The sequence below is a fragment of the Macaca thibetana genome, chromosome 20 (genome assembly GCF_024542745.1).
Source record: "Macaca thibetana thibetana isolate TM-01 chromosome 20, ASM2454274v1, whole genome shotgun sequence".
Lineage (NCBI taxonomy): Eukaryota > Metazoa > Chordata > Mammalia > Primates > Cercopithecidae > Macaca > Macaca thibetana.
The window spans coordinates 28,106,020-28,128,485 of NC_065597.1; the positions used below are offsets into that span (position 1 = coordinate 28,106,020).

At 56.4% G+C, this 22,466-nt stretch overlaps 2 protein-coding genes across 5 annotated transcripts in view; one reads left to right on the top strand and one right to left on the bottom strand.

Annotated features, from left to right (window-relative positions):
• Positions 1-17,913, top strand: part of KIAA0513 (KIAA0513 ortholog) — a 68,374-nt gene extending 50,461 nt beyond the window's left edge. For 3 of the 4 annotated variants that reach the window (XM_050773722.1, XM_050773724.1, XM_050773723.1), the window contains exons 6-13: positions 965-1,172; positions 1,953-1,993; positions 2,461-2,539; positions 4,816-4,893; positions 6,068-6,097; positions 9,967-10,047; positions 10,415-10,509; positions 11,609-17,913. In XM_050773722.1, the coding sequence (XP_050629679.1) occupies positions 965-1,172; positions 1,953-1,993; positions 2,461-2,539; positions 4,816-4,893; positions 6,068-6,097; positions 9,967-10,047; positions 10,415-10,509; positions 11,609-11,658 (662 nt within the window). In that variant the 3' untranslated portion in view covers positions 11,659-17,913. The remainder of the gene's footprint in view (positions 1-964; positions 1,173-1,952; positions 1,994-2,460; positions 2,540-4,815; positions 4,894-6,067; positions 6,098-9,966; positions 10,048-10,414; positions 10,510-11,608) is intronic. The other variant, XM_050773725.1, reaches the window with a different exon arrangement.
• MEAK7 (MTOR associated protein, eak-7 homolog) overlaps positions 1-22,466 on the bottom strand; it is a 672,801-nt gene that overhangs the window by 629,749 nt on the left and 20,586 nt on the right. The gene's annotated exons all lie outside the window — the stretch shown is intronic.

The following is a 22,466-nucleotide window of genomic DNA, read 5'->3' on the forward strand; positions in this document are numbered from 1 at the left end:
TACGTTGGAGCTCAGGGGCTTCCTGTGTGAGTCTCCTTGGGCTGCAGCAACAGGACTCATTCAGGCCACCATAAGTGGAAGGTTGCTGGAAGCCTCCACGTGGACTGGAGCTGGGTCAGGGAGGTGCTAGGCCCCGACCCCCCGTGCTGTCCTCTCTCAGTACCTGCATGCTCACTCTTGGGGTGTGTGTATCTGCTCCCCCTCCCACAGCTGTCCTCTCCGCACCCCTCAGTTCATTTGGTCCAACTGCCATGGCTGGTGTCCCAGCCACACCAGCGGGCAAGCCCTTCCCGCCAGGCCACTCATCAGCTGCTTTGGGTGGAGTGGGAACCCCCCAGTACAGCCTTTGGCTCTTCCTTTTTGAAAAACAGATAGACACATAATGAATAGACGCTGCTTCCTGAGACAGGGCTACCCACAGCAGCTGCAGCTAGTGAGGACACCTTGCCAGGGCCTACAGAGAACCTTTGACTTATAGTGGGCACTGGGGCCCCTGGGGGTACGTCATCCTGCGGGGGTGCCAGGGCCTCGTGTCCGTCCATTGGCTAAGGGAGTTTGGGTGCCAGGGCTCCCCACCCTCCTGCTGTCTCCGCACTCCCATTTCAGGGGCCTGGTGCCCAGCTGGCTTCTGCCTCCCTGGCGCTGGCACGGTCGGGCCTCTGCCCTCGCCTCCCTGCAGACCCTGCCACCTGGGCCGGGCTCCAGCCTGCATCTCCTTTGCTCCCTCCCTGCTCCTAGTGGCTTCTCTGTGCACAGCAGGTGCTGAGAGTGCTCACGGGGAGCAGGGCCCCCACTTCCTCATCCTGGGCCGGCTGAGCCTGCACCACCCCTGTCCTGGGCTGAGGAGGGAGGCTCCTGTATCCTCACTGCACAGGACCCCTGCGGGGCTCCCCCTGGGCCTCTGCAGTTAGCAGGTGCAGACCCCGGCCTCACTGGCCTCGTCTTGTTCCCTCTCTCGTCCAAGGAAAACCGCAGCTGCTGCCCCCGGAGGCCCGGGAGAAGCCCGCGGGCAGCATCGACTCCTACCTGAAATCCGCAAACAGCTGGCTGGCCGAGAAGAAGGACATCGCCGAGCGGCTGCTGAAGAACACCTCGGCCAGGACGGAGAATGTCAAGGGCTTCTTCGGGGGGCTGGAGACCAAGCTGAAGGGGCCCCTGGCCAGGAGGAACGAGTACGTGTGGCCTTGGGGTCCCTCCCACCTGCATGGGACGGGGGAGAAGCTGGTGTGGAGCTCTGGTGGGGGCAGCAGGGAGGGTTCGAGTGAGGCCCAGAGACTGTCAGGAGCACTGCGCTGCCCAGCCGCCTCTGCCCCCACAGCTTGCTATATGGTCTGCAAAGCCGAGCCCCCCAGTGACGTGCAGGGATGTCCCTGGGGGCCACACTCCCTGGGACTGATGAGGAGCCCAGGGGATTGTCCGATGGCAGAGGGAACTGCAGCCCCTCCACTCTGTCTCCTCTGTCCCCCCATCCCCTGGCTGGACCAAGAGTGAGTGCTTATGGAACACGGTCTTGAGTCACAGGAGAAAAACACTGTTCCCAGGAGAGCAGGGCTGTGACAGACACTTGAGGAACACTTTGGGGACAGGCACATCAGAAATAGACTCATAGAAGCTATGACTTCCACAAGGAGGAGGGATGCGGCAGCCAGAGGGAGCCCCGGGGTCCCCTCTTCCCACCCATGGCTGGGCCGCAGCCAGGTGCCTTGGCCTCCTCCTCTGCCCCATTCAGCTTTGGATTCAGAGAAAATGACATAAAGAAACCTCAATGCCACATTTCCTGAATTCTGAAACACTGGCAGTTGACAAATAGAGCCTTGATTTCATAAAAGGCTTTTCAGAGCAAGCCATATTAAATGTAGCCAGTCCCACCTGAGAAGTATAGAACAGCGTCTTTGAGTTGAGAAAGTGTGGTGTGAGTCGCATCTGTCGTCATGGTGCCTTCTTTCCCTCAGGGAAGACGAGAGCAAACCCCAGGAGAAGCGGCCCAGGGCTGGTGAGTCTGCCCAGGCAACAGCAGGAGATGCCTGGCCCACACCCCCTCAGCCAGCACACAAGCAGGTGCACGGCCTCTGGGGCTTTCCTGCCTCCACGGAGCACAGGAACCTTGCCCTGGCTGATGCCCCAGTTGCTTCCCAGCTCCCGTGGTCTGTATTTTCTCACTGAGTTTGTGTGGAAGAGCCACTTTTCTAAGGAGGAACTAAATTCCTTAATCCCAGGAAGGCTAAGGGTTACCGCGAGGGGCTGCGGCTGTGCTGTGGAACCATCCCTCAGAGGAAGTCCTTATTGCCGGGTGGGAATAGCACCATTACTGGCTATGGCTAGCAGAAAAGCCATGGTGGAGTTTGCACCACATGTTTCTGTGGCATTCGGGGAGAAACTGGCTGCTGGGAGGCTGTCGCCCGGGGTTTGCCAACAGCGGGCACGCAGCCGGAGCTGCTTTCAGCCTTTCTTCTCCCACAGTGACTGTGTACAGCCCCGAGGACGAAAAGAAGGGGGAGAAGATCTACCTGTACACGCACCTGAAGCAGCAGCCCATCTGGTAAGGCCGAGCCCGGGGCTTCCTGTCACCCTCTTACGGGGCCAGCAGTCACTCCCCAGGATTGCTTCTAGTTGCCTTTGTCCCCATCAGAATGGCAGAATTCTTACACCCCCCAGGGTGGCAAAATAAAAAGATGAACCCTCACAGGCATTGGCGAGGATGTGGAGAAATTGGAGGTCTCCTGTATGGCTAGGAGGAATGTAAATGGAGCAGCCGCTGTGGAAACAGTCTGGCAGTTCCTTTAAAGGTGAAACACAGAGTTACCCTGTGAGCCAGCAGCTCCACTCTAGGAGTCATCCAAGAGAAAAACGTGTCCTCACAAAACCTTGTACAAATGTCTGTAGCAACATCATTTATTATGGCCCCAAAGTGGAAACCACCTTCATGGTCATCCAGTGATGAATGGGTAAACAAAATCCATCCATTGCATGAAATATTAGCCAGCCATGAAAAGGAATGGCATGCCGCTCCACACCGCAGCAGGGATAGGCCTGGGAAATGTGTGAAACTCAGTGGAAGAAGCCAGGCACAGAAGCCCACGTATTGTATCATCCCTGTGAAATGTCCAGAATAGCAGATTCCTAGAGACACAGCAGATGACTGATAGCCCGGGCAGAGGGCGCGGAATGGGGAGCAGGGCGTGACTGCTGATGGGGATGGGGTTTCTTTATGGGGTGAGGGAATGTTCTGGAAATGGTGGCTGCACAACTCTGTGAATACACTAAAAGTTACTGAATTGTATATTTTAGAGGGCGAATTTCATGGCATGTGAATTATATCCCAATTAAGCTCTTACATGTATATAAATGAATGAAGGTGATGGTTGAAGTGAGACCAGTGTTGCAGGGGAAATCTTGGCCACCCTGGCGTATGGCCCAGCTCTGCAGATGATGGTCAGGCTGCGCTAATCTCTCTGAAGCCTCTCAACATATTTTAGAGTGCTTTGCTAACACCTGGAATCAGTGTCCGACAGGCCCTCCCTCCCCTGAAGATCACAGTTGGCTGTGGTGCATTCTGCCTGTTAACCAAGCAAGGGCTACTTAAGGAGCTTGGCCAGGGAGTGCCGCAGGGACCCAGAGGGCAGAGGGCAGGGCTGGAGCTGTAGGAAGTCCCTTGAGGCTGGACCCGGTTCCCGTGGAAGCAGAGGACGGGGAGAAGCTGGCGCGCTTTGTCCCGCCTTCTGGTGATTCAGCTCAGCTCCTCTGTCCTTGACTTGGCTGCTGTCTTTTCATTGTTGCTTGGCAAACTTTTCTGTGAAGGGCCAGATAATAAATATGTTAGGCTTTGCGGGCCAGATGGTCTCTGCTGCAGCCACACCACTATGCTGTTGTAGCGTGAACACCACCAGAGACGTTGTATAAATGTATGAGCGTGGCTTGTTCCAATAAAACTTTATTTACAGAAACAAGCCGCCGGCCTGCTTCAGCCTACACACCATAGTTTGCCAACCCCTGATGTTCTTTAAGAAGAATTTTTCTGCTGGGCGCTGTGGTTCATGCCTGTGATCCCAGCACTTTGGGAGGCCAAGGCGAGCGGATTACCTGTGGTCAGGAGTTCGAGACCAGCCTGGTCAACGTGGCGAAACCCCCATCTCTACTAAAAATACAAAATTAGCCTGTTGTGGTGGTGTGTGCCTGTAATCCCAGCTACTCAGGAGGCTGAGGCAGGAGAATGCTTGAACCTGGGAGGCAGAGGTTGCAGTGAGCGGAGATCACGCCATTGAACTCCAGCCTGGGCAACAAGAGTGAAACTCCATCTCAAAAAAAAAAAAAAAACCCCAAAGAATGTTTTTTCCTTGAGTGTCCCTATGAACGTTAGTTCTCTCGGCACACGACGTGTCGCTGCTGGGTTCCCATTTATGTTACTAGACCCTGATGTAGAAAAGCACATCTTCCCAGCCCTGTGCTTCCTCTTGGGAGTCCCAGCAGGAAAGGCGGAAGAAGAAAACGGCCCGCCTCTGTGTCCTACAGATGGTGGCTTCAGTTCTGCCCGCCAGCGCCCTCCTGCCCGCGGTGCAGCCCGGGATAGCGTAGTTTTCCCTCCCACTTGCGCCATCTCTCCTAAGAGATACGCAGCCACCGGCAGCCCCGGGGAAACAGCTTTATTTAGATCAAGCCATATGCTCAGTTTTTCCTCCTCAGCCCTACCTCTCTGAGGCTTTTTTAGAAGCTCAGACAGATGTGAGACACTGCCCTTATTTATCCCTGAAGTGGCCCACGACCCGTGTCCTCCCGGCCTCCCCTTGGAGAGAGTGTGACTAGGGCTCTGTCTTGCAGGCACACGCTGAGGTTCTGGAATGCAGCCTTTTTTGACGCTGTCCATTGTGAGAGGACAAAGCGATCTCCCACTACCAGGTAGGAGCAAAGTGTGGCCCCATTTGGCCTCAGGAAAAAGGACCAGGGAGTGGCTTTATTTCCCGGTTGCGGAAGAGGAGAGCAGAAGAGCAGCTGAGTGGACGTGTCTGGTTTTTCTTCACCCCGTCATGGCCCTGGTGCCCTGCAAGCTGCCTGAGGGTCTCGGCTTCATGGGTGGGGGTGCTCAGCTTGCATGAGCGCTTTCTGTCCTGGGGCTCTGGCATGACTTGGCCTGACCCTCTTAAAATTGCCAGCTCCCTCTAATACCATCAGGACCCCTGCTCCCGGGCCCACCCTGCTGTTTGCTGAACAAAATCAGCATCCTGGGGATGAACGCCTGGAGCAGGGTCCTGGGAGGAAGGGCTGGCCACCTCCCCCGAGACTTTGCCCTCGAGAGCTGGTGCCTGGTGAATGCAGTTGCCGCTCGCAACTCACCTCTTGGGTCTGCAGCCTGACCAGACCTTCCCAGCTTCGCTGAGGGCCACCTCGCACATGGCAGCAGGGGGGGCTGGCACCCACTCCACGGGGGCCGATGCCATAGCAAGCAAAGGTGCCATCCACCGTGTACAGCGACACGACAGCGAGGGACAGCAGCCCCCGGGGGAGCCCCTTCCAGTCGTGTGACTGAAGGCTCTGAACCTCTCCGGGCCCTGGTCTCCTTATTAATAAAGCACATCCGGCTCTCTGTAACACCAGGGAGACCCTCTACCCTTAACCCTCGTCAGGAGAGTGGGCAGATGGCTGCTGTTGGGGGGAAGACTCGAGTCTCCCAGCACTTGCCGTGTCTCAAGTGAAATTCTTCCCTCTAGGGGCAGCTAAAACCCTATCAGGGGCGAGGGACCCAGAGCATTCTGCCATGGCCGCATTTCCTGGGGAGGCACAGGGGCTCATGGAGAGGGAAAGACACTGAGACTGCCCGAGGATCCTCGAGAGAGACCCCGCTCTGGAGGGAGACCAGAACAGGGAAATGCTTAGATGCCTCTAGGCAGATGGGCGTTGCCTCTTTAGTTCTCAGACTTCTAGGAAGTTAATTTATTTCGAATATCCTGTCTTTCTCTGTCCCGCTCGTTTCTGCCTGTAATAACCCTCCTCTGCTTGTTCTCTTTTTACCATCCACATATCTTGCATGACTTTGACATGTTCCTTTGTTTACCTGTTTCTGCTGCCGCTCCAGAGGGGATGCTGGAGAGGAGGAGGAGAAGAGGTGTGTGTGTCCACGTGACTTTGTTCCATTTTACAGTGCGGGCTCCTGCAAAGGTCACTTCAGGTTGGGGGCTGTGCACTGTGTTGAGCTGCTGCAGCAGGCACAGCCCAGACGCAGGTGCAGCCTGGCAGCCGGCGGGGAGGGCAGCCCTGGGGAGGTGAGGCCAGCACTAGGGCAGGCTGGCAATGCATCCCGGAACTGGGCAGGTGGGAGCCTGCCAAGGCCAGAGCACTCCGAAATAGTCAGAAAACAAATGTGACACCTTGAGACGCCCTGGCGACAGCATGAGCTCGAGAGGCAGAGGCGGTGATGCCAGGGAAAGCGGGCTCCAGTTCTGGGCCAGCCGTGCTCTCCGCCAGCCGCTCCGGCCCCTTCTGAGCAGACCTGAAAGCCTCGCACTTGGCCTCCCTGTTCACACTGGAGAAGTAGGTCCCGGCTCATCTGGGAAACCGCGGGTGGGGTGCAGAGCCTGTCCTGTTTGCAACACCACCCACTCTCGGGTGTGCTGGGGCCGCCAGGTTGAGGAGGCCCGGAAGAGGGAGACACTCCCACTTTCCCAGCCGCTCGGGGATGGGGGTGCGAGGGGTCCCTGAGGAAATCCTAGAACGGGGCTGTTTCCTGCCAGCCCACAGAGGGGTCTGACTCTCCCTGTTCCCCTTTCTGCGGGCTAGAATCCTCTGTGATGTGTTTTCCGAGTTGCCGATCTGCCTCTTCAAATAAGAGTCCCTGTTACGATGTCTCGCTGGAGGATGCGTGAAGTTGCCTCCTCTAATCAGTGACATGTGTGGTGTTTATTGTCGTGAGCAATCACGTTTCTTATGCAGACCTATGGCTTTTAAAGGAGCACTTAGGCCTAACAAACACCTCCTTTCATGAACAAAGCCCCTGGGTTTTCAGTGACTCTCTGGGTGACAGTGTGATTAACCAGCCTTCCAGGAACAAGTCAGCCCCACAGCCCTGGCCCAAGGAGGGCTGGGAGCATCTCAGCATCCTCTGAGAGCTGGTCGGTGCTGCTGGGGAGGGGTGGTCTGTCCTGAGCTCAGCTGAGGGGACAGCTGGCCTCCTGGGCCTTCTCACCAGGGCAGATTAGCTTTGACCACACATAGCTCTGCACCAGCTCCTCATCTCTGACCGGCCCCTGAGCCTTCCCCAGAAGGCTGAATATTGCTTTGAGATTGAGGCAGGTGGCAGGGGGCGAGGTTGCCTCCAAGTCCCCAGGCAACCTCATGCCTCTAACATGCCATCTCTTTTTTGGTAACCTCTGCTGACAGCAAGAAGCCATTATCATCCTCTCTGTTTCCAGAGGCAGGTGCTTCTCCGTTCAGAAGGTTTCCCTCGCAGCAGGCGGTCATTCCCATCCAGATTCCCACCGAGGCAGTGTAGACGCAAGTTCAGCTCGCTGTGCAGTGTCAGAGCTTGATTGGCACTGGAAATTGAACTCTTTTTTGTTTTGTTTTTTGAGATGGAGTCTCGCTCTGTTGCCCAGGCTGGAGTGCGGTGGTGCAATCTCAGCTCACTGCAACCTCTACCTCCTGGGTTCAAGCAATTCTCCTGCCCCAGCCTCCCAAGTAGCTGGCATTACAGGTACTCGCCACCACGCCCGGCTGATTTTTCTTTTCTTTTCTCTTTTTTCTTTTCTTTTTCTTTCTTTTTTTCTTTTTTTTGAGACGGAGTTTTACTCTTGTTGCCCAGGCTGGAGTGGAGGGGTGCAATCTCAGCTTACTGCAACCTCCACCTCCTGGGTTCAAGCGATTTTCCTGCCTCAGCCTCCCAGGTAGCTGGGATTAGAGGCGCCCACCACCATGCCTGGCTAATTTCATATTTTTAGTAGAAACGGGGTTTCACCATGTTGGTCAGGCTGGTCTCAAACTCCTGACCTTAGGTGATTCACCCGCCTCAGCCTCCCAAAGTACTGGGATTACAGGCATGAGCCACCGCGCCCGGCCTAATTTTTGTATTTTTAGTAGAGATGGGGTTTTGTCATGTTGGCCAGGCTGGTCTTGAACTCCTGAACTCAGGTGATCTGACCGCCTCAACCTCCCAAAGTGCTGGGATGACAGGCATGAGCCACCGCGCGCGGCCTGAAGTCAGTTGTAAGAAGTGATTTTATTGTGGACATTACCTCATCTGCTACTGCCAGTGACCATTTACCTCTTTCTTGAGACGTCAGGTTAAATGTCTCAGTTTTCGTCCTCACCATGGCGAGAAGAATCGCCGCGTCATCTGGCTCAGGAGAGGAGGGGTCAGGGCTCCTGTGCTGCACGACTCCAAGGGAGCCGTTCCTGTGCGGTCTGGGGCTGTTCAGGGCCCAACCTGCCCAACTGTGCGCAGCAGGCCTGCGGGTGGTGCAGGGGTTTATGTCTGAACAACCCTCAGGGGGGCTGTTTTGGGGAAAGACAGTAGGAAGGAAATGGGACGGGACTCTGCAGAGTACCTGGAAGTATATTCTGGTATCTTCGTGGGCATCCTGCCATCGGCACGAGGAGGCCGGGAGTGACCTTTGTCCGTCACTCCCATCATGCCCCTGATGCCCTGTGACGCCTGCTAAGCTGCAGCAGTGCCAGTGACCTCTCGTGGGCCGGGGGCGGCGAGGAGCCAGGAGTTCATGTTCCTTTGTTTTGTTTCTCTTCCTCTGGCTTCTCCATGATCCCAACCTCTCACCCTCTCATACCATCCTTCTCCCCCTTCTTTGATCTTCCTCTCAACCTTATTTTAGTCAGACTCATCCATCCAGTTTTCTTTTTAAGGGGAAAGGGGCTCAAATTAATGTCTGCACGTTCGCAGCTGCCTCTGCAGGTAGCTTCTCAGATGGGCGTGGTGTCCAGGGAGTTGTGTAAGGGTCAGGGAGGCCCCAGGCCCTGCCCAAGGGGCGGGGAACGAGCCGGCAACGCAGAAAAGCTCTGTGGCAATGAGGGCTGGGAAGGAGTGGAGAGCCCCCTTGTTCTGCCCCAGACGAGGGATTAACAGCACTCCCCTCTAAAGCATACAGCAGGCGAACGCTCAGAACACCCTCCCACCCCAGGCCTTGTGCGGAGAACGCGTCAGGGTCCCCCCCCGGCTCCTGAAGCTCGGTGCAAACCTCGGTCGATGCCGTCTCATTGGGTTTTCAGCACTTTGTTCTCACGCCTGGGTGCTGTCTTCACTATGGTCCACAGCACCCACAGGGTCACGGTCAGAGGGGCCAGCGGGAAGCGTGGGGGCCTGGTCTGTGTTATTTAGGGAGGGGACTAGAGAGAGCATTGAGGGCCTTGAGAAAGCCAACCCAGAGAAGGCACAGCTGAGCAGGGCACAGCCCTCTTCAGGCAGGGCACAGTGTGGCCCTCCGTGCCCTCAGCCTCTGTGGAAGCTGCCATCTGCAACTGGCCCCAGGATGTCGCAACTCGCCTGGCCCATCAGGCTGGTCAGGAGACATGGGTGTGATCTGAAAACGTTCCCTGGGCCACCAAGGCCCGCTGTCCTGGGATGTTGGGCAGGTCCCCTCCCTCTCTGGAGGTTTCTTCCCCGAGGACGGGCCCAGACCCCACTCTCCCGCTGTAGCGAGGCTCTGGGGCCGGCCCCGCTGCCTGTAGAATGCCTGGGTAGCCGCGTGGCGCTCCGCACCTTCAGGGCCATAAAGAACCCTTCTGTTTCCGCGTCTCTTTATCTTGTGAAGAGTGAGATGAACGTTGGGGACCCCAAGCGCGGTGTCAGGATCCCGGCAGGCCTTGTGGAAAGGCTCGGCACACGGCTCTCTGGTGAAAGGCACCCCCTTCTGTGCCCGGGGCGCCGTACATGGGTGCCGTCAGCACCCGCGGGTCAGAGCAGGGCGAGGAGCAGGGGCAAGGACAGCACCGTCTGAGTCCCGCTCCTGTCACCTCCTGTGCTTGCAGGGAGAAGTGGTGCCACATGACGCAGGAGGAGCGCGATGATAGCCTCCGGTTCAACGAGAACATCACCTTTGGGCAGCTGGGGTAAGGGCGGGCGTGGGAAAGGGGGAGGGGAAAGAGGGGGCAGGGAGAGAGGGGGCGGGCCCACGCTGTGAGCTGTCACGACCTGTGAGCTGTCACACCCTGGGGTGCTGTGTCAGCCTGCTCTGAGGCATGGAGTTCATTACACTGGCCTCCATGCCAGCTCATAATCAATCCGCCTCCTACGCAACCCCTGGTGGCCGCAGTGCCGCAGCGAGAGTTGCTGGTGGTTAATTAGGCGGCAGTGCGTTTCAGTTTTTGCTGACAATTCCAGGCAGGCCATGGTGGGCGTCCCAGAGATGAGGGCCCAGCTCCTTGGCCCTTTCCCCTGGGAAGCCGGCGGGTGACGCTCTTGGGTTTTCTCCTGCAGCACGTTCTCGCACAACATGCTGGCCTTCGGACTGAACAAGAAGCTGTGCAATGACTTCCTGAAGAAGCAGGCTGTGATTGGCAACCTGGATGAAGGTGCGTCTGCGGGAGGCCGCTGGCGGGAGGTGGGCAGGGCTGGGGTCAGGAGCCAGTGCTGCGCCCGCTGGCGCTTCTGCACTGCCAGAAGGCATGTCGTGTTGCAGTCGGAAATGTGCTGAGCTCTGGGCAGACGGCCCTCCTCTCTCCCCAGTCTGTGTAGACGGACACACAGGACACCTCTCGTTCCATTTGGAATCCATTTCTGCTAGATGGGATTGTGGGCATTGAGGCTGCAGCCCCGGTGTTCACAGGACAGAGGAAGAGGGGGATGCAGCGCTTGGACTCAGCTTGCACGGAGCCAAACTCTGGCCCCAAGTTGCCCCCTTCTAAATGGCTCCCGCGTGGCGTCCTTTTCTTTCTCAGACCACACTGCTATGATGAGTGCCAGGGGACAAGGGCGGTGGGGAGGGAGTTTTGAGGTTTCTCTGGAATCTCTGGCTTCCGTGACAGCAGGGAAATGCTGTGACATTGACGCCCTCCTGCGCGGGGGCCAGTCCCTGTGTGCGGCCCCATCTGCTGCAAGCGTTGGCTCCTCTGCGTCAAAAAGGACTTACACTTAGGCGTGGATACGGATCGACCCATGTTCTTCAGAAAATCCCGTTCTCCGCCTAATTCAAGGGATCTGTGGTGGAGCGGCCTGAGGAGGCATGAGGGCGCCAGTGGCCGTTAGACTGTCTCAGAATGTTGCTAGCAGCCCCACCTCACTGGCACAGGGCAAGGGGGATGCTGCCACCTCTCCCAGTCCCCAGGGTGGCTGGACTGACTGCCCCGTGCCTGTCACAGGCTGCAGGGGCTGCGCCCCATGACACCATTTTCATAAGAAGGTGTGTTCCCAGTTTTGAGGGCCCCTTCCAGCCACCTGCTTGCCCCACAGGCGGCGTGCTGGCCAAGAGGCTGCGTGTGCAGCGCGCCCTCGTGGCACAGCCCTGCCCCGAAGCGCGCAAGCTGTGTGGCCTGCGGAAGGCAGTGCAGTTCGGGAGCCACAGCCCTGCTGCCAGGGAGGCCCTGATTCACCCCTGTCCGAGTGACAAGAGCAGGACACATCTGTCCCTGTCACCATCTTTCATCTGAGAAATAACATCGCTTTCTCTTCCAGAGCAATACAAGCTGCTTAGTGACCACATTGAGCAAATGGCCACTGAGTAGGCCCCAGAGGTCACACTCTGCAGGAGGACTGAGACCATGCGCCATTCTCCCGGGCCCAGTGCCCGGCCGTCACCCCACCCGTGACCTGCATGAAGCCAGCAGCACCCAGAGCCGCACCTGCTGCCCTAGAACTAGTGGTTAGAAGAATCCGCTGCTCCTTCCTCTTCTCCTCTGCCTGTGTCTGCGCCCCCCCATCCCCCCATCCATGTGCCAAAGTGTCCCTTGGGTCACACGGCTAAAGCCAAGGTGACCAGCTGTACCCCGAGTGCCAGGCTTGTGAGATGAGACCAAGAGGGAGGAGGGGGAGGACGCTGTGGTCCATCGTGGGCCAAGGGCTGGCGAGGGTGGGGGTGGGCAAGGGATGCAGGCAGGACGGCCGTGAGGTGGGGCTGCAGCCGGCATACCCAGTGGTGGAGGACTGGCCCTGCCACTCATGGTGGGCGGCCCTGGGCCACATTCCCTGCAATGGGTGCACACCTGGCTCCCATCCAGCCCTCTCAGTGTGGGGCTGTGGCCGGTCCTCACTCTTCCCCAGTCTCCCTCTGTGGGGCAGGAACGGGAAGTCACAGGACCCTTGAGGAAGAAACGCCTGTTTTAGGGAGAGAGAGGGAGTGGTGCAGAGGATGCTCTTGGCTGGCTGGAGCAAGACCCGGCTCCCACCAGAGGGACATGTGTGTGCCCTGCAGACGGCCCGGGATCTGTGTGTCTCCGCCAGAGCCACAGCAGTGCCGAGGTGTCTGCAGTAGACCACACAGACCGTCTGACATGCGCCCACCAGGCGGACAGCTCCCTTCTGAAGCAGAGAAGGCTCCGCAGTCACGAAGCAGCGTTGTGCCGTGTGTCCCTCACAAGAAGCACAGGAAAGAGAAGTTTCTTTAGTAGTCACTAGACAACCACCCTTTCTAAAAGTAAACAGTGCTGCTCTTTATTCCAGACAAGGCAGGAAAGTCTGAGCTGGGAGAGACAGCAGCTGGAGAGAGGCAGTTCTGTGTGACGTGTGGGGCGAGCCAGTGGCATGGACTCTGCCTCTAAGGGCTGAGCGCTGGGCCTGTGCCCCCAGGGGCTCCGGTAGGGGCTTTTTCCTTCCCCACCAGACCTTTGCAGCTCCTTCCTCCAGCCTCTGCAGAGACTCCCTTCACCTCGCAGCTACTGCCTGGGAACCACGACCCTTCTCTTCTGTGGATCACGGGCACTCTAGGCCAGCCCGTGGGCCCGGGGCCTGACCCTGACACCTGCATGCTGGGTCCAGAGCCTTCTGTTTTGCCATGCGTGGACGCTGCCAGCCTGCCTGGGGTCCCCTGCCTCCTACCCGTCGCTGCTGTGGTCCCTGACCGCCAAACAGGCCCGTGGGGCTCTCCCTCCACCCGCCATCCTCCCCTCCTGCCCTTCCTGGCTACCTCCTCTGACATTCGGTCAGATAAGTCCCATCTTGTTTGTAAGCCTGAGAGTCACTTACCCGGCCATTGCTTGGAAGGTTTCCCTCCAGGGAATGCCTCCCCGGAATGGTCCAGAGACGAGCACAGATGGGTTGGATCACAGAATGTGTGTCTGGGGCATTATCTGAAATGTGGTGTCATCTGATGCCTCTGGACCACGTCACCAGACTGCAGAATGGGGGAGCCGGGGCTCAGGGCCCCTGGCTACATGGTGCGTGAGTGATTTCAGCCTGGCAATGCCGCTGGCCGGACTGTGGCCATGCTGCCAGTGTGCTCACCATGAGCTGGGCCGGGGTGGGGGAGTTGCGCAGGCTGGGGTGCCCCTTCCCCCATCGTTGGACCCCGACGGCCGTGTCTCCACCGAATCCATTTAGAGAAACATCAGAGAGCAAGGGGTGTGCGGACGCCCCTCGCTTTGATGCCAACTGCAAATAATACACACCTCCTGCGGCGTCCAACCACGGCTCCAGGGCACTGCTCTCCTCCCCGCGCCGGCGAAACTCAGACCACACTGAGGGCTGACTGTCCGGGAGCTCCCTTCAGCCGCCTCGTTGTCAGCGTTCTTAGTCATGTATTCGTGTTAGTGAAACACATTCAGCCTTTGTTCTGCAGTGCCCACAAGACTTACCCCTGCATGTGTAGGATTTTTGTTTGGAAGTTTTGTTTGATTCTGAGACTCTCTTGGGGGCACTGGAGGGCTTGGGCACAGCCTGTGGAAGGAAAGGCAGCACTGACTTCGTTGGACTTTTTTCCAAGCACTTTGACTTCAAAAATGGTCTTGACACTTTTTTGTCCACATAGACCTCTTGAAATAGCCATTTCAGGGAGAGGAAAGGTTTGGGGTTTTGTCTGTTTGTTTATTTCTCCCTTTACTACCTGTTCTTGTAGATCTAGCTCCTCAAAGTTGGAGGAAGCCTCACAGAGAAGGGTCCCCTCTGTGCTCCATCCACACAGGACGCCCGAGACACAGCTGCTTGTGCTGTGAGCAGAGCAGGCAGTGGCTCGGGAGGCTGCCTGTGGTCTCCTGCGGCTGTGGCTGACAGTGGCTCTGGCCAGGGTTGCCTGGAGGAGGCCCAGTGTGCCTGGCACAGGGCTGACCACCTGCCACCAAGGTTTCCTGTCTTCCCCCAGGGCCTGGGCAGAGCAGGCCTGAGCCGGGCCCTGGTGCGGAGCAGGCGTGAGCCGGGCCCTGATGCGGAGCAGACTGACCCAGCCACACTACTCAAAGGTCCCCGCGTGGGGAGGTGTCACACCAGGGCACACCCAGGGCCACCTGGGTACAGGAGAGCTCTGGTGGCCCCTCTGTAAACTCAGGAAGTGTCAGGTGATTCCTAGGAAGAGGTTCCCAGCCCCAGCAGACAGAATGCCCAAAACTAGGGGCGCGAAGGCCTGTCGTCCATGGGGCCGTTGCAGGCACTTTGTCACCCGACCTTGAGGGCTATGTGAATCCTAGTGAACCAAACCGCAAACAACTCACTCAAGTGAAAAGCTCCCTGCTTTGAAAACAGGACATGTTGACATGCAGCATTGTATGTTTTTAGCCTTTGTTACAATTTTAGCAACATTGATGGAATTGTAGCAACATTGATAGACGTTTAAGAGGGGCTGTGTTAATAGATTGCATCTGCCCTGTGCATGCACATGTTTAACCAAAGGCCAGAGAACTGAATTCTGATGTCGTAAGTTACCTGTAAGTGAAATGGGGTAGGCTCTATGATTTTCCTATTGCCAAAAGAAAGAAAGTGGGCCAAAGAGCTCTGACATTTCCAAAAAAGGGCTAGAGGGAGAGTCCAGTTTCTGAGCTCTGTACCCAATGTAAAATCCTGATGTTCAGGTAATCCAAGCAACACACGCTGGGTTTAAAACCAGCACCGAGGCCGAGTGCAGGAATCACAGGCACCGCCTACCCTCGTCTTCTTTCCTTCCTGTGAGTTAAAATCAAACAGGCCTCTCGCTCACTCCTCCAAGCCCAGTAATGCTGAGGAGTTCAGTTATGAGGAAAGAAGGCTGGAGCCGTGAGATTTCGCTTTTCCCTAGGCCGTTCTGCCTGGGTTACCTTATCACCCTGGAGCACCCGGTATTCCAGACCCCTGACACGAAGAATGCAGGTTCACACCGTAAAGAGCTTGTGAAAGGTTTCAGTCTAACTGGGGTTCCTTAGCCGGAAGCCAGGGCTGTAAGCTACTGGCCTGACCTTCCTGGGTCCCACTATCTGTTGGCTTTATTTATTTATTTTTTTTGAGACGGAGTTTCACTCTTGTTGCACAGGCTGGAGTGCAGTGTCTCGATCTCTGCTCACTGCAACCTCCGCCTCCCAGGTTCAAGCGATTCTCTTGCCTCAGCCTCCCCTCCCGAGTAGCTGGGATTACAGGCATGCGCCACCACACCCAGCTAATTTTGTATTTTTAGTAGAGACAGGGTTTCTCCATGTTGGTCAGGCTGGTCTCAAACTCCCGACTTGAGGTGATCCACCTGCCTCAGCCACCCAAAGTGCTGGGATTACAGGGGTGAGCCACCACACCTGGCTTTTTTCTTTTCTTTTCTTTTCTTTTTTTTTTTTTGAAACAGAGTCTTGCTCTGTCACCCAGGCTAGAGTGCAGTGACATGATCTCTGCTCACTGCAACCTCTGCCTTCTGGGTTCAAGCAATTCTCCTGCCTCAGCCTCCTGAGTAGCTGGGATTACAGGTGCGTGCCACCACGCCTGGCCAATTTTTGTATTTTTAGTAGAGATGGGGTTTCACCATGTTGGCCAGGCTGGTCTCGAACTCCTGACGTCAGGTGATCCACCCACCTCAGCCTCCCAAAGTGCTGGGATGACAGGCCTGAGGCACCACACACAGCCTCTGTTGGCTTTTTAATTAGGAAGGATCCAGGTAGGCCCGTGTGGTTAGGTCAGCTTTGTTACTGAATTACCTAAAACCAGACCACAGCGCAGCCAGGGAATCCAGTAGTGTTTCCAAGAACAGCGTGGAGCTCGAGAAAGAGAACTTTAAACATCAGAGGGTTCCTTGTCGCAGAGGAAGGGATGCTCACAGCGTGGCAGTGGTCCAGCCTCAGGGAGAGGGGAGGGAGAGCCCCCCTGGACCCAGCAGGCAGGTGTTCTGAGGCTGGTCCCTCCTCCGTTTCTGCAGCCACAAAGCGAAGCTGCCAGGTTCTCACTCAAGGCCACTCTCACTCCTTTTCCTGTCCCATTTCCAGTACCAGTGAGCCGTTCACTTCCGCTGAACCATTTTTCTTAGGATGCAGCCGTCTCACTCCCTTGTCCTGTAAATCACGTATTCACATTGATGATTCTTGGAGATAGGTTTCACTTCAGAAGCTCCCAGCTGCGTCCACAGGAAAGGGGAGTCGGATGCCAGGTGCACCCCGCCTGGCTCGCACAGGCTAAGGCCACAGACAGAGCAGCGCTTCCTGGAGTCACACAGGCCATGCACCCCAGGAACCCTTGCTGCCGCGGGCCAGGAATAGGAATGGGTTGGTGCCTGAGACACCAAACAGAAGAACCACGTCCAGACTGTTCTCCTGCAGCCAACACTGGCCTGGAAGCCACCCTCCACATAGGCGCTCAGGGGGCCTGCCTTCTGTGCGTCAGGCCCGCATGCATCCCTGGGCCTCCCTGGGCCTGGGTAGCATGCTCTCCAGGAGAGGGACGGAATCAATCATGTGACTGACGGGCTCGCAAGGATGCATGCCACGTGGGAGCCTGACTCCGGTGCTGGCAAGGGATTGGGTTTGTGTGGGTGTCTCTAGCCTGCAGACTCCGGTGAGTGAGAGCCCTCGGGAGCGCGGTCCTACCTGCAGCTGCGCCTGGGGATGCACGTGACCACGGGATTTCAGTGGGACAGCGCTCCCACGGGGGTTGGGGGTGGGAGTAGGGTTTCTTAGTTGGTATTGGAAAGGGAAAAACCATGTCCAAGGGGAGAGAGGATGGGCTGGGTTCACCCCAACTTCCCTTCTACACCCCTCCCGCAGGACAGTGCAATTTGGGGAGAACCCAGCCCATCCTCTTTATCTGCAGGCTCTGGGACCTGACAAAACAGAGCCTGAGTCTGCTGCAGCCTGAAGCTCCCTTGAGCTGCACCTTAAGGGACTTTGCACTTTAACTAGAAAGAGGATGCCTGTCAGTAAATCCCCTGTGCATTGACTGGAACTAGGGGACTGCGCCCACTCCCTCCTTAATCCTAGATGATTTGCTCATGAAATAGAGGTGGGGGACGACGGCATGCCCTTAGGACGTGCAGCCCTAAGGGGTGGACTCCAGATCTCCCTGCAAGAGACAGCTTGTCTTGGGTTCGTCTGTTGGAGAAGAGCTCCTGGCGTTCCCGGCGAGCCTGGGGCTGTGGCTTAGGGTCTTCTGGGAGGACACTTGGGGAAAGATAAGGCAAATGTTTGAACACTAGGAAATGCTGGAAATTCAGACAACATACATGGATCCCCTTAAAACATGTAAATGTGTCAGGACACGGTTGACCTGCCGCCGCCTTGGACCTGGCAGCCCCCCTTGGAACTATCAGTGGCGTCTCCCATGCACACGCCCTCTGCTTTCTCTTTCCTAGACTCGTGGTGGTCACATCCGGACATTGCCTTGTTGGTAGCCCCCAGTGGTGTGCAGTGACACCAGTATCTTCTCTGTTGCATTTTTGCAATCTTGTGTCCCACTCGGTGATGTTCTACAAAGTATTTTAAGGTTGAGAAAATTTCAAGGGTGAAGATCTCAAAACAGTGCTAAAATCAAAGGTGTTTGCTGTGAAGAAAAAAATGTGTGTATATATTGCACCTTGAGTTGTCGGAAGGTAGAAACTGAAATAAAATATCCTTTTTTAAAAAAAAAAAAAAAAAAAGACAAAGTCTGTTTAATATTTAACACATCCATGAGGACTTTTTACAGAATTTGCAATCTTCTGAGTGACATCCATAGCTTTTCAGAAGAAAACCATTTTTTCTAAGGCCAAATAGACATTTTTTCTACGCAGACTGAGCACCCGGGTCTTATCAGATACAGCAGCCACGTTGGCCATGTTGGTCTGCCTGGCTACTGGGAGTCTGTATTCATGAATGAGGGACCCCCTCTCTGGACTGGGTCTTGGCCCAGGCTCCACCACCGCCTTGAACCCCTTCACCTGGACACCTGACCCTACCCCTCAAAGCCAAAGACACCTTACCTCTTTGGGGGTTTTGGGGTGGTCAGTGGCCCTGAGCACAGCCCCTACCCAGCACAAGCAGGGCGCCTGTATCAGTTCCTTCCAACTCCGTTCCACAAAAATATTTCAAAAATTTGGGGGCTTTTCCTTTTCTCTGATTGTAAGAAGTCCACAGCCACGTTCTGATACTCTGGCCTAAATGGATGGGCAATGCGCCCGGGGAAGGAGCTGGACACAGGCGTCCCCCAGACCCCAGGGCTGAGATGCAGGGGTCCCCTTCCTGCCTGGGGAAGGAGCTGGACACAGGTGTCCCCCCAGACCCCAGGGGTGGGATGCAGGGGTCCCCCTCCTGCCTTGGGAGGGAGCTGGACACAGGGGCAGACCCCAGAGCTAGATCCTGGGGTCCCCTTCATGCCCAGGGAAGGAGCAGGGCACAGGGGTATCCCCCAGACCCCAGGAGCAGGGATGCAAGGTCCCCCTCCCCCAACTGCCTGAGCGGACAGGGACACTCCCTGCCACTCCAGGCAGAGGAAGAATGGAGCAGCTTCCACATCCCCAGCTCTCCCTCTGCCCCCTCCTCTTAGCCACACAGGGAGGGCGGGCATGGCTTGTGGGTGCACAGCCCTGGGGCATCGCATCTGGGCTTTTTCTCTAGTGCTGGGGGATTCCTCCCGCAGGAGGTGAGGGGCTAGACTCGGAGGCAGACTCCACGGAGGGGAGAAGCTCCTCTGAAAGGCAGCGAAGACCCCAAAGAGTTTGAGCAGCTCGGGGCGGGACCTGGAAGGGCCCGGATCCGGTTCCACCTCCCGCCAGCTGACTGTATGCCCTTAGCCAGATAGTTCTTTGAGCGTCAGCTTGTTCATCTGTGGACCGGGAAGAAGAGCATCACAGCCCCAGGCCATTCCTGTGGGAAGTGCAGGTAGGCCCCTTCCTGCTCAGCTGCCCTCAGGACAGAGGGGTAGGAAGTTTCCTATCTAGTGAAAGAAAAAGGACCCAGCTCTTCTAATTTTGATAGGAATAAATTAAAATGTACTATTCGGCCAGGTGGGGTGGCTCAACGCCTGTAATCCCAGTTCTTTGGGAGGCCGAGGCGGGTGGATCATTCGAGGTCAGGAGTTGGAGAAACCGTGTCTCTACTAATAATACAAACGTTAGCTGGGCATGGTGGTGGGCATATGTAGTCCCAGCTATTTGGGAGGCCGAGGCAAGAGAATCGTTTGAACCCAGGAGGCAGAGGTTGCAATGACCCGAGATCATGCCACTGCACTCCAGCCTGGGTGACAGAGCAAGACTCCATCTCAAAAAAAAAAAAAAAAAAAAAAAGGCAGGGAGGGAGGGCATCCCTGTGTGAGGTGGCTGCCCCCATCTCTGCCTCCTCAGGGCCCCAAAAGAGAGAATTTCTGAGTTTTCTTGCCAGTTACCAAGTGACCAGCAGAGAAGGAGTGACAGGGAAGGCTCTGGGCCGACTGTCCCACCTGTACTCTGGGACAATTGGTCTCTTAGGTGCACTGGGGCCAAAGGGGAAGGAGAGAGGCCCCCAACCCAGCCAAACCTTACATGAAATTGGCACCACCAGTTCCGGGACCATGGCCCTGACTAGCAAGGTCATCGTCCTTCAGAAACTATCACAGAGTTGGGACTCAGCTAAGGTTCCTGAAAACATGGACGTCTACATATAAGCAAATGTGTGTGTACACGCAGGTATATGCTTATAAAAGTATACAAATATACACTCTAAAGCATTAATAGATGTAATATACAGATTATACAGAACATCTAGAAAGTTTTAGTTATTTCTGGAGCGTGTATCCTGGCCTGGGGGAGTCGGGGAAGGCTTCCCTGAGAGGCACCGTGGAGCCGAATCTTGGGTAATAAAAATCACTGTGGGCCGGGCACGGTGGCTCACACCTGTAATCCCAGCACTTTGGGAGGCCAAGGTGCACAGATTGCCTGAGCTCAGGAGTTCAAGACCAGCCTGGCCAACATGGCAAAACCCCATCTCTACTAAAAATACAAAAAATTAGCCGGGCGTGGTGGCGGGTGCCTGTAGTCCCAACTACAGGGGAGGTTGAGGCACGAGAGTCGCCTGAAGCTGGGAGGCAGAAGTTGCACTGAGCCAAGATTGCACCACTTCATTCCAGCCTGGGTGACAGAGTGAGACTCTGTCTCGAAAAAGTCACAGTGATGAAGATGCCAACCCTACCTCAATCCTGTGAGAAAGATGTGTGTCCCTCACTTTGCTGATGAAAAACCTAGGGCACTCCATGTGGGGAATGCGAACCTGGGGCTGTCTGGCTCTAGAGTGCAGCGGTTATCCACCAGGCCAGCATGAGAGGCCACCGGGCGGACCATTCCCAGCCGAGGTCCTCAGAAGGCAGGAGGCTAGGCAGGGATGAGCCCCCTACAGGGATGATGCCCCGCCCCGGGCGCTTGAAAGGATTCCACAGCTGGAACAGGCCTCCCCGCTGCAGGGTGGAAGGATTGTGATCCTATCTAGGAAGTTGGTAGAAAGAAGCTTCTATGCTGTTCTATCTCCTCATGGAGAATTTAGTCTCATTTGGAACTTTCACTGGCTTCCATTGTCTCAACAGAGACGAGGTGCTTTCTGGCTTTGAGCTTGTGGGACCCCTGGCTGGGGGTGACCCGTGGGGGGTGCTGGGATCGGTGGAGCCAGCCCGTATCTGCAGGCTCCAGGTGCACTTTCTTTTTTTTTTTTTTTGAGACGGAGTCTCACGCTGTGGTCCAGGCTGGGAGTGCAGTGGCCGAATCTCAGCTCACTGCAAGCTCCGCCTTCAGGGTTCACACCATTCTCCTGCCTCAGCCTCCCGAGTAGCTGGGACTACAGGCGCCCGCCACCTCGCCTGGCTAGTTTTTTGTGTTTTTTAGTAGAGACGGGGTTTCACCGTGTTAGCCAGGATGGTCTCGATCTCCTGACCTCGTGATCCACCCGTCTCGGCCTCCCAAAGTGCTGGGATTACAGGCGTGAGCCACCGCGCCCGACCCAGGTGCACTTTCTAACCTGGAATCATTGGGCAGCGTGTGGCCTTGAGGGACAGAGATGGCCACACTCATGGGAAGCACGGAAGCCAGTTTTTTGTTTGTTTTTTTGTTTGTTTTGTTTTTTGAGACGGAGTTTTGCTTTTGTTGCCCAGGTTGCAGTGCAGTGGCGTGATCTCGGCTCACTGCAACCTCAGTGGTGCAATCTCGGCTCACTGCAACCTCCGCCCTGCAGGTTCAAGCAATTCTCCTGCCTCAGCCTCCCGAACACCTGGGATTACAGGTTTGTGCCACCATGCCCGGTTAATTTTTTGTATTTTTAGTAGAGATGGGTTTCACCATGTTGGCCAGGCTGGTCTCGAACTCCAGACCTCAGGTGATCTACCTGCCTCGGCCTCCCAAAGTGCTGGGATTACAGGTGTGAGCCACTGCGCCTGGCCACGGAAGACAGTTCTAGGACCCAGACATCTCCACCAAGCCTCACTGTCACTGAGTTGTGCCAGGCTGGGAGGAGCAAGCTCACCTCAGCTGCCCTTGGACACGGTCCAGAGGATTCGCTCCCTGGCTGTGCACCAGGGGTCCCAGCAGACAGCCCCCTAGTCCACACACCCCAACCCTCCCTACACCTCCATCCCGCTCTGACCGCTGTGGACTTCTGTGGCAATCTTGGTCCCAAGAGCATCCCTGCACATCACGTCCATGTGTTGTGGGCTGAATTTTGTCCCCGAAGGTCTATGTTGAAGTCCTACCCGCCCCCATACTTCCGAATGTAACCTTATTTGGAAATGGGTCGTTGCTGATATAATTAGGCAAGATGAGGCCATCTTGGAGTGAGGGGGGTCTCTGATGATGGGCGTCCTTATAGGAAGGGGAGGTTTGGACACAGGCTTAAGTGCACACTGGGAGAACACCACCTGAAGAGGAAAGCAGGGGCTGGGGCTGCGGCTACAAGCCCAGGCACGCCGAGGACAGGAGCCACTGGAAGCTGGAGGGGGCCTGGGATGGGTGCTGAGCCTCCAGAAAGAACTAGCCCTGCTGACACCTTGTTGTGAGATTTCTGGGTTCCAGAACACAGGAGAGTGATTTTCTGTGGTTTGAGCTCCCCGGGCAGTGGTGCTTTGTCAAGGCAGCCCAGGAAAGGAATCCACTGTGCTTGCAACATGAACACAGGGGCAAGCACACCCCACCTGAGTCCCCGGACTAAAGGCAGGACGAGAGCGCCAGGATCCAGCT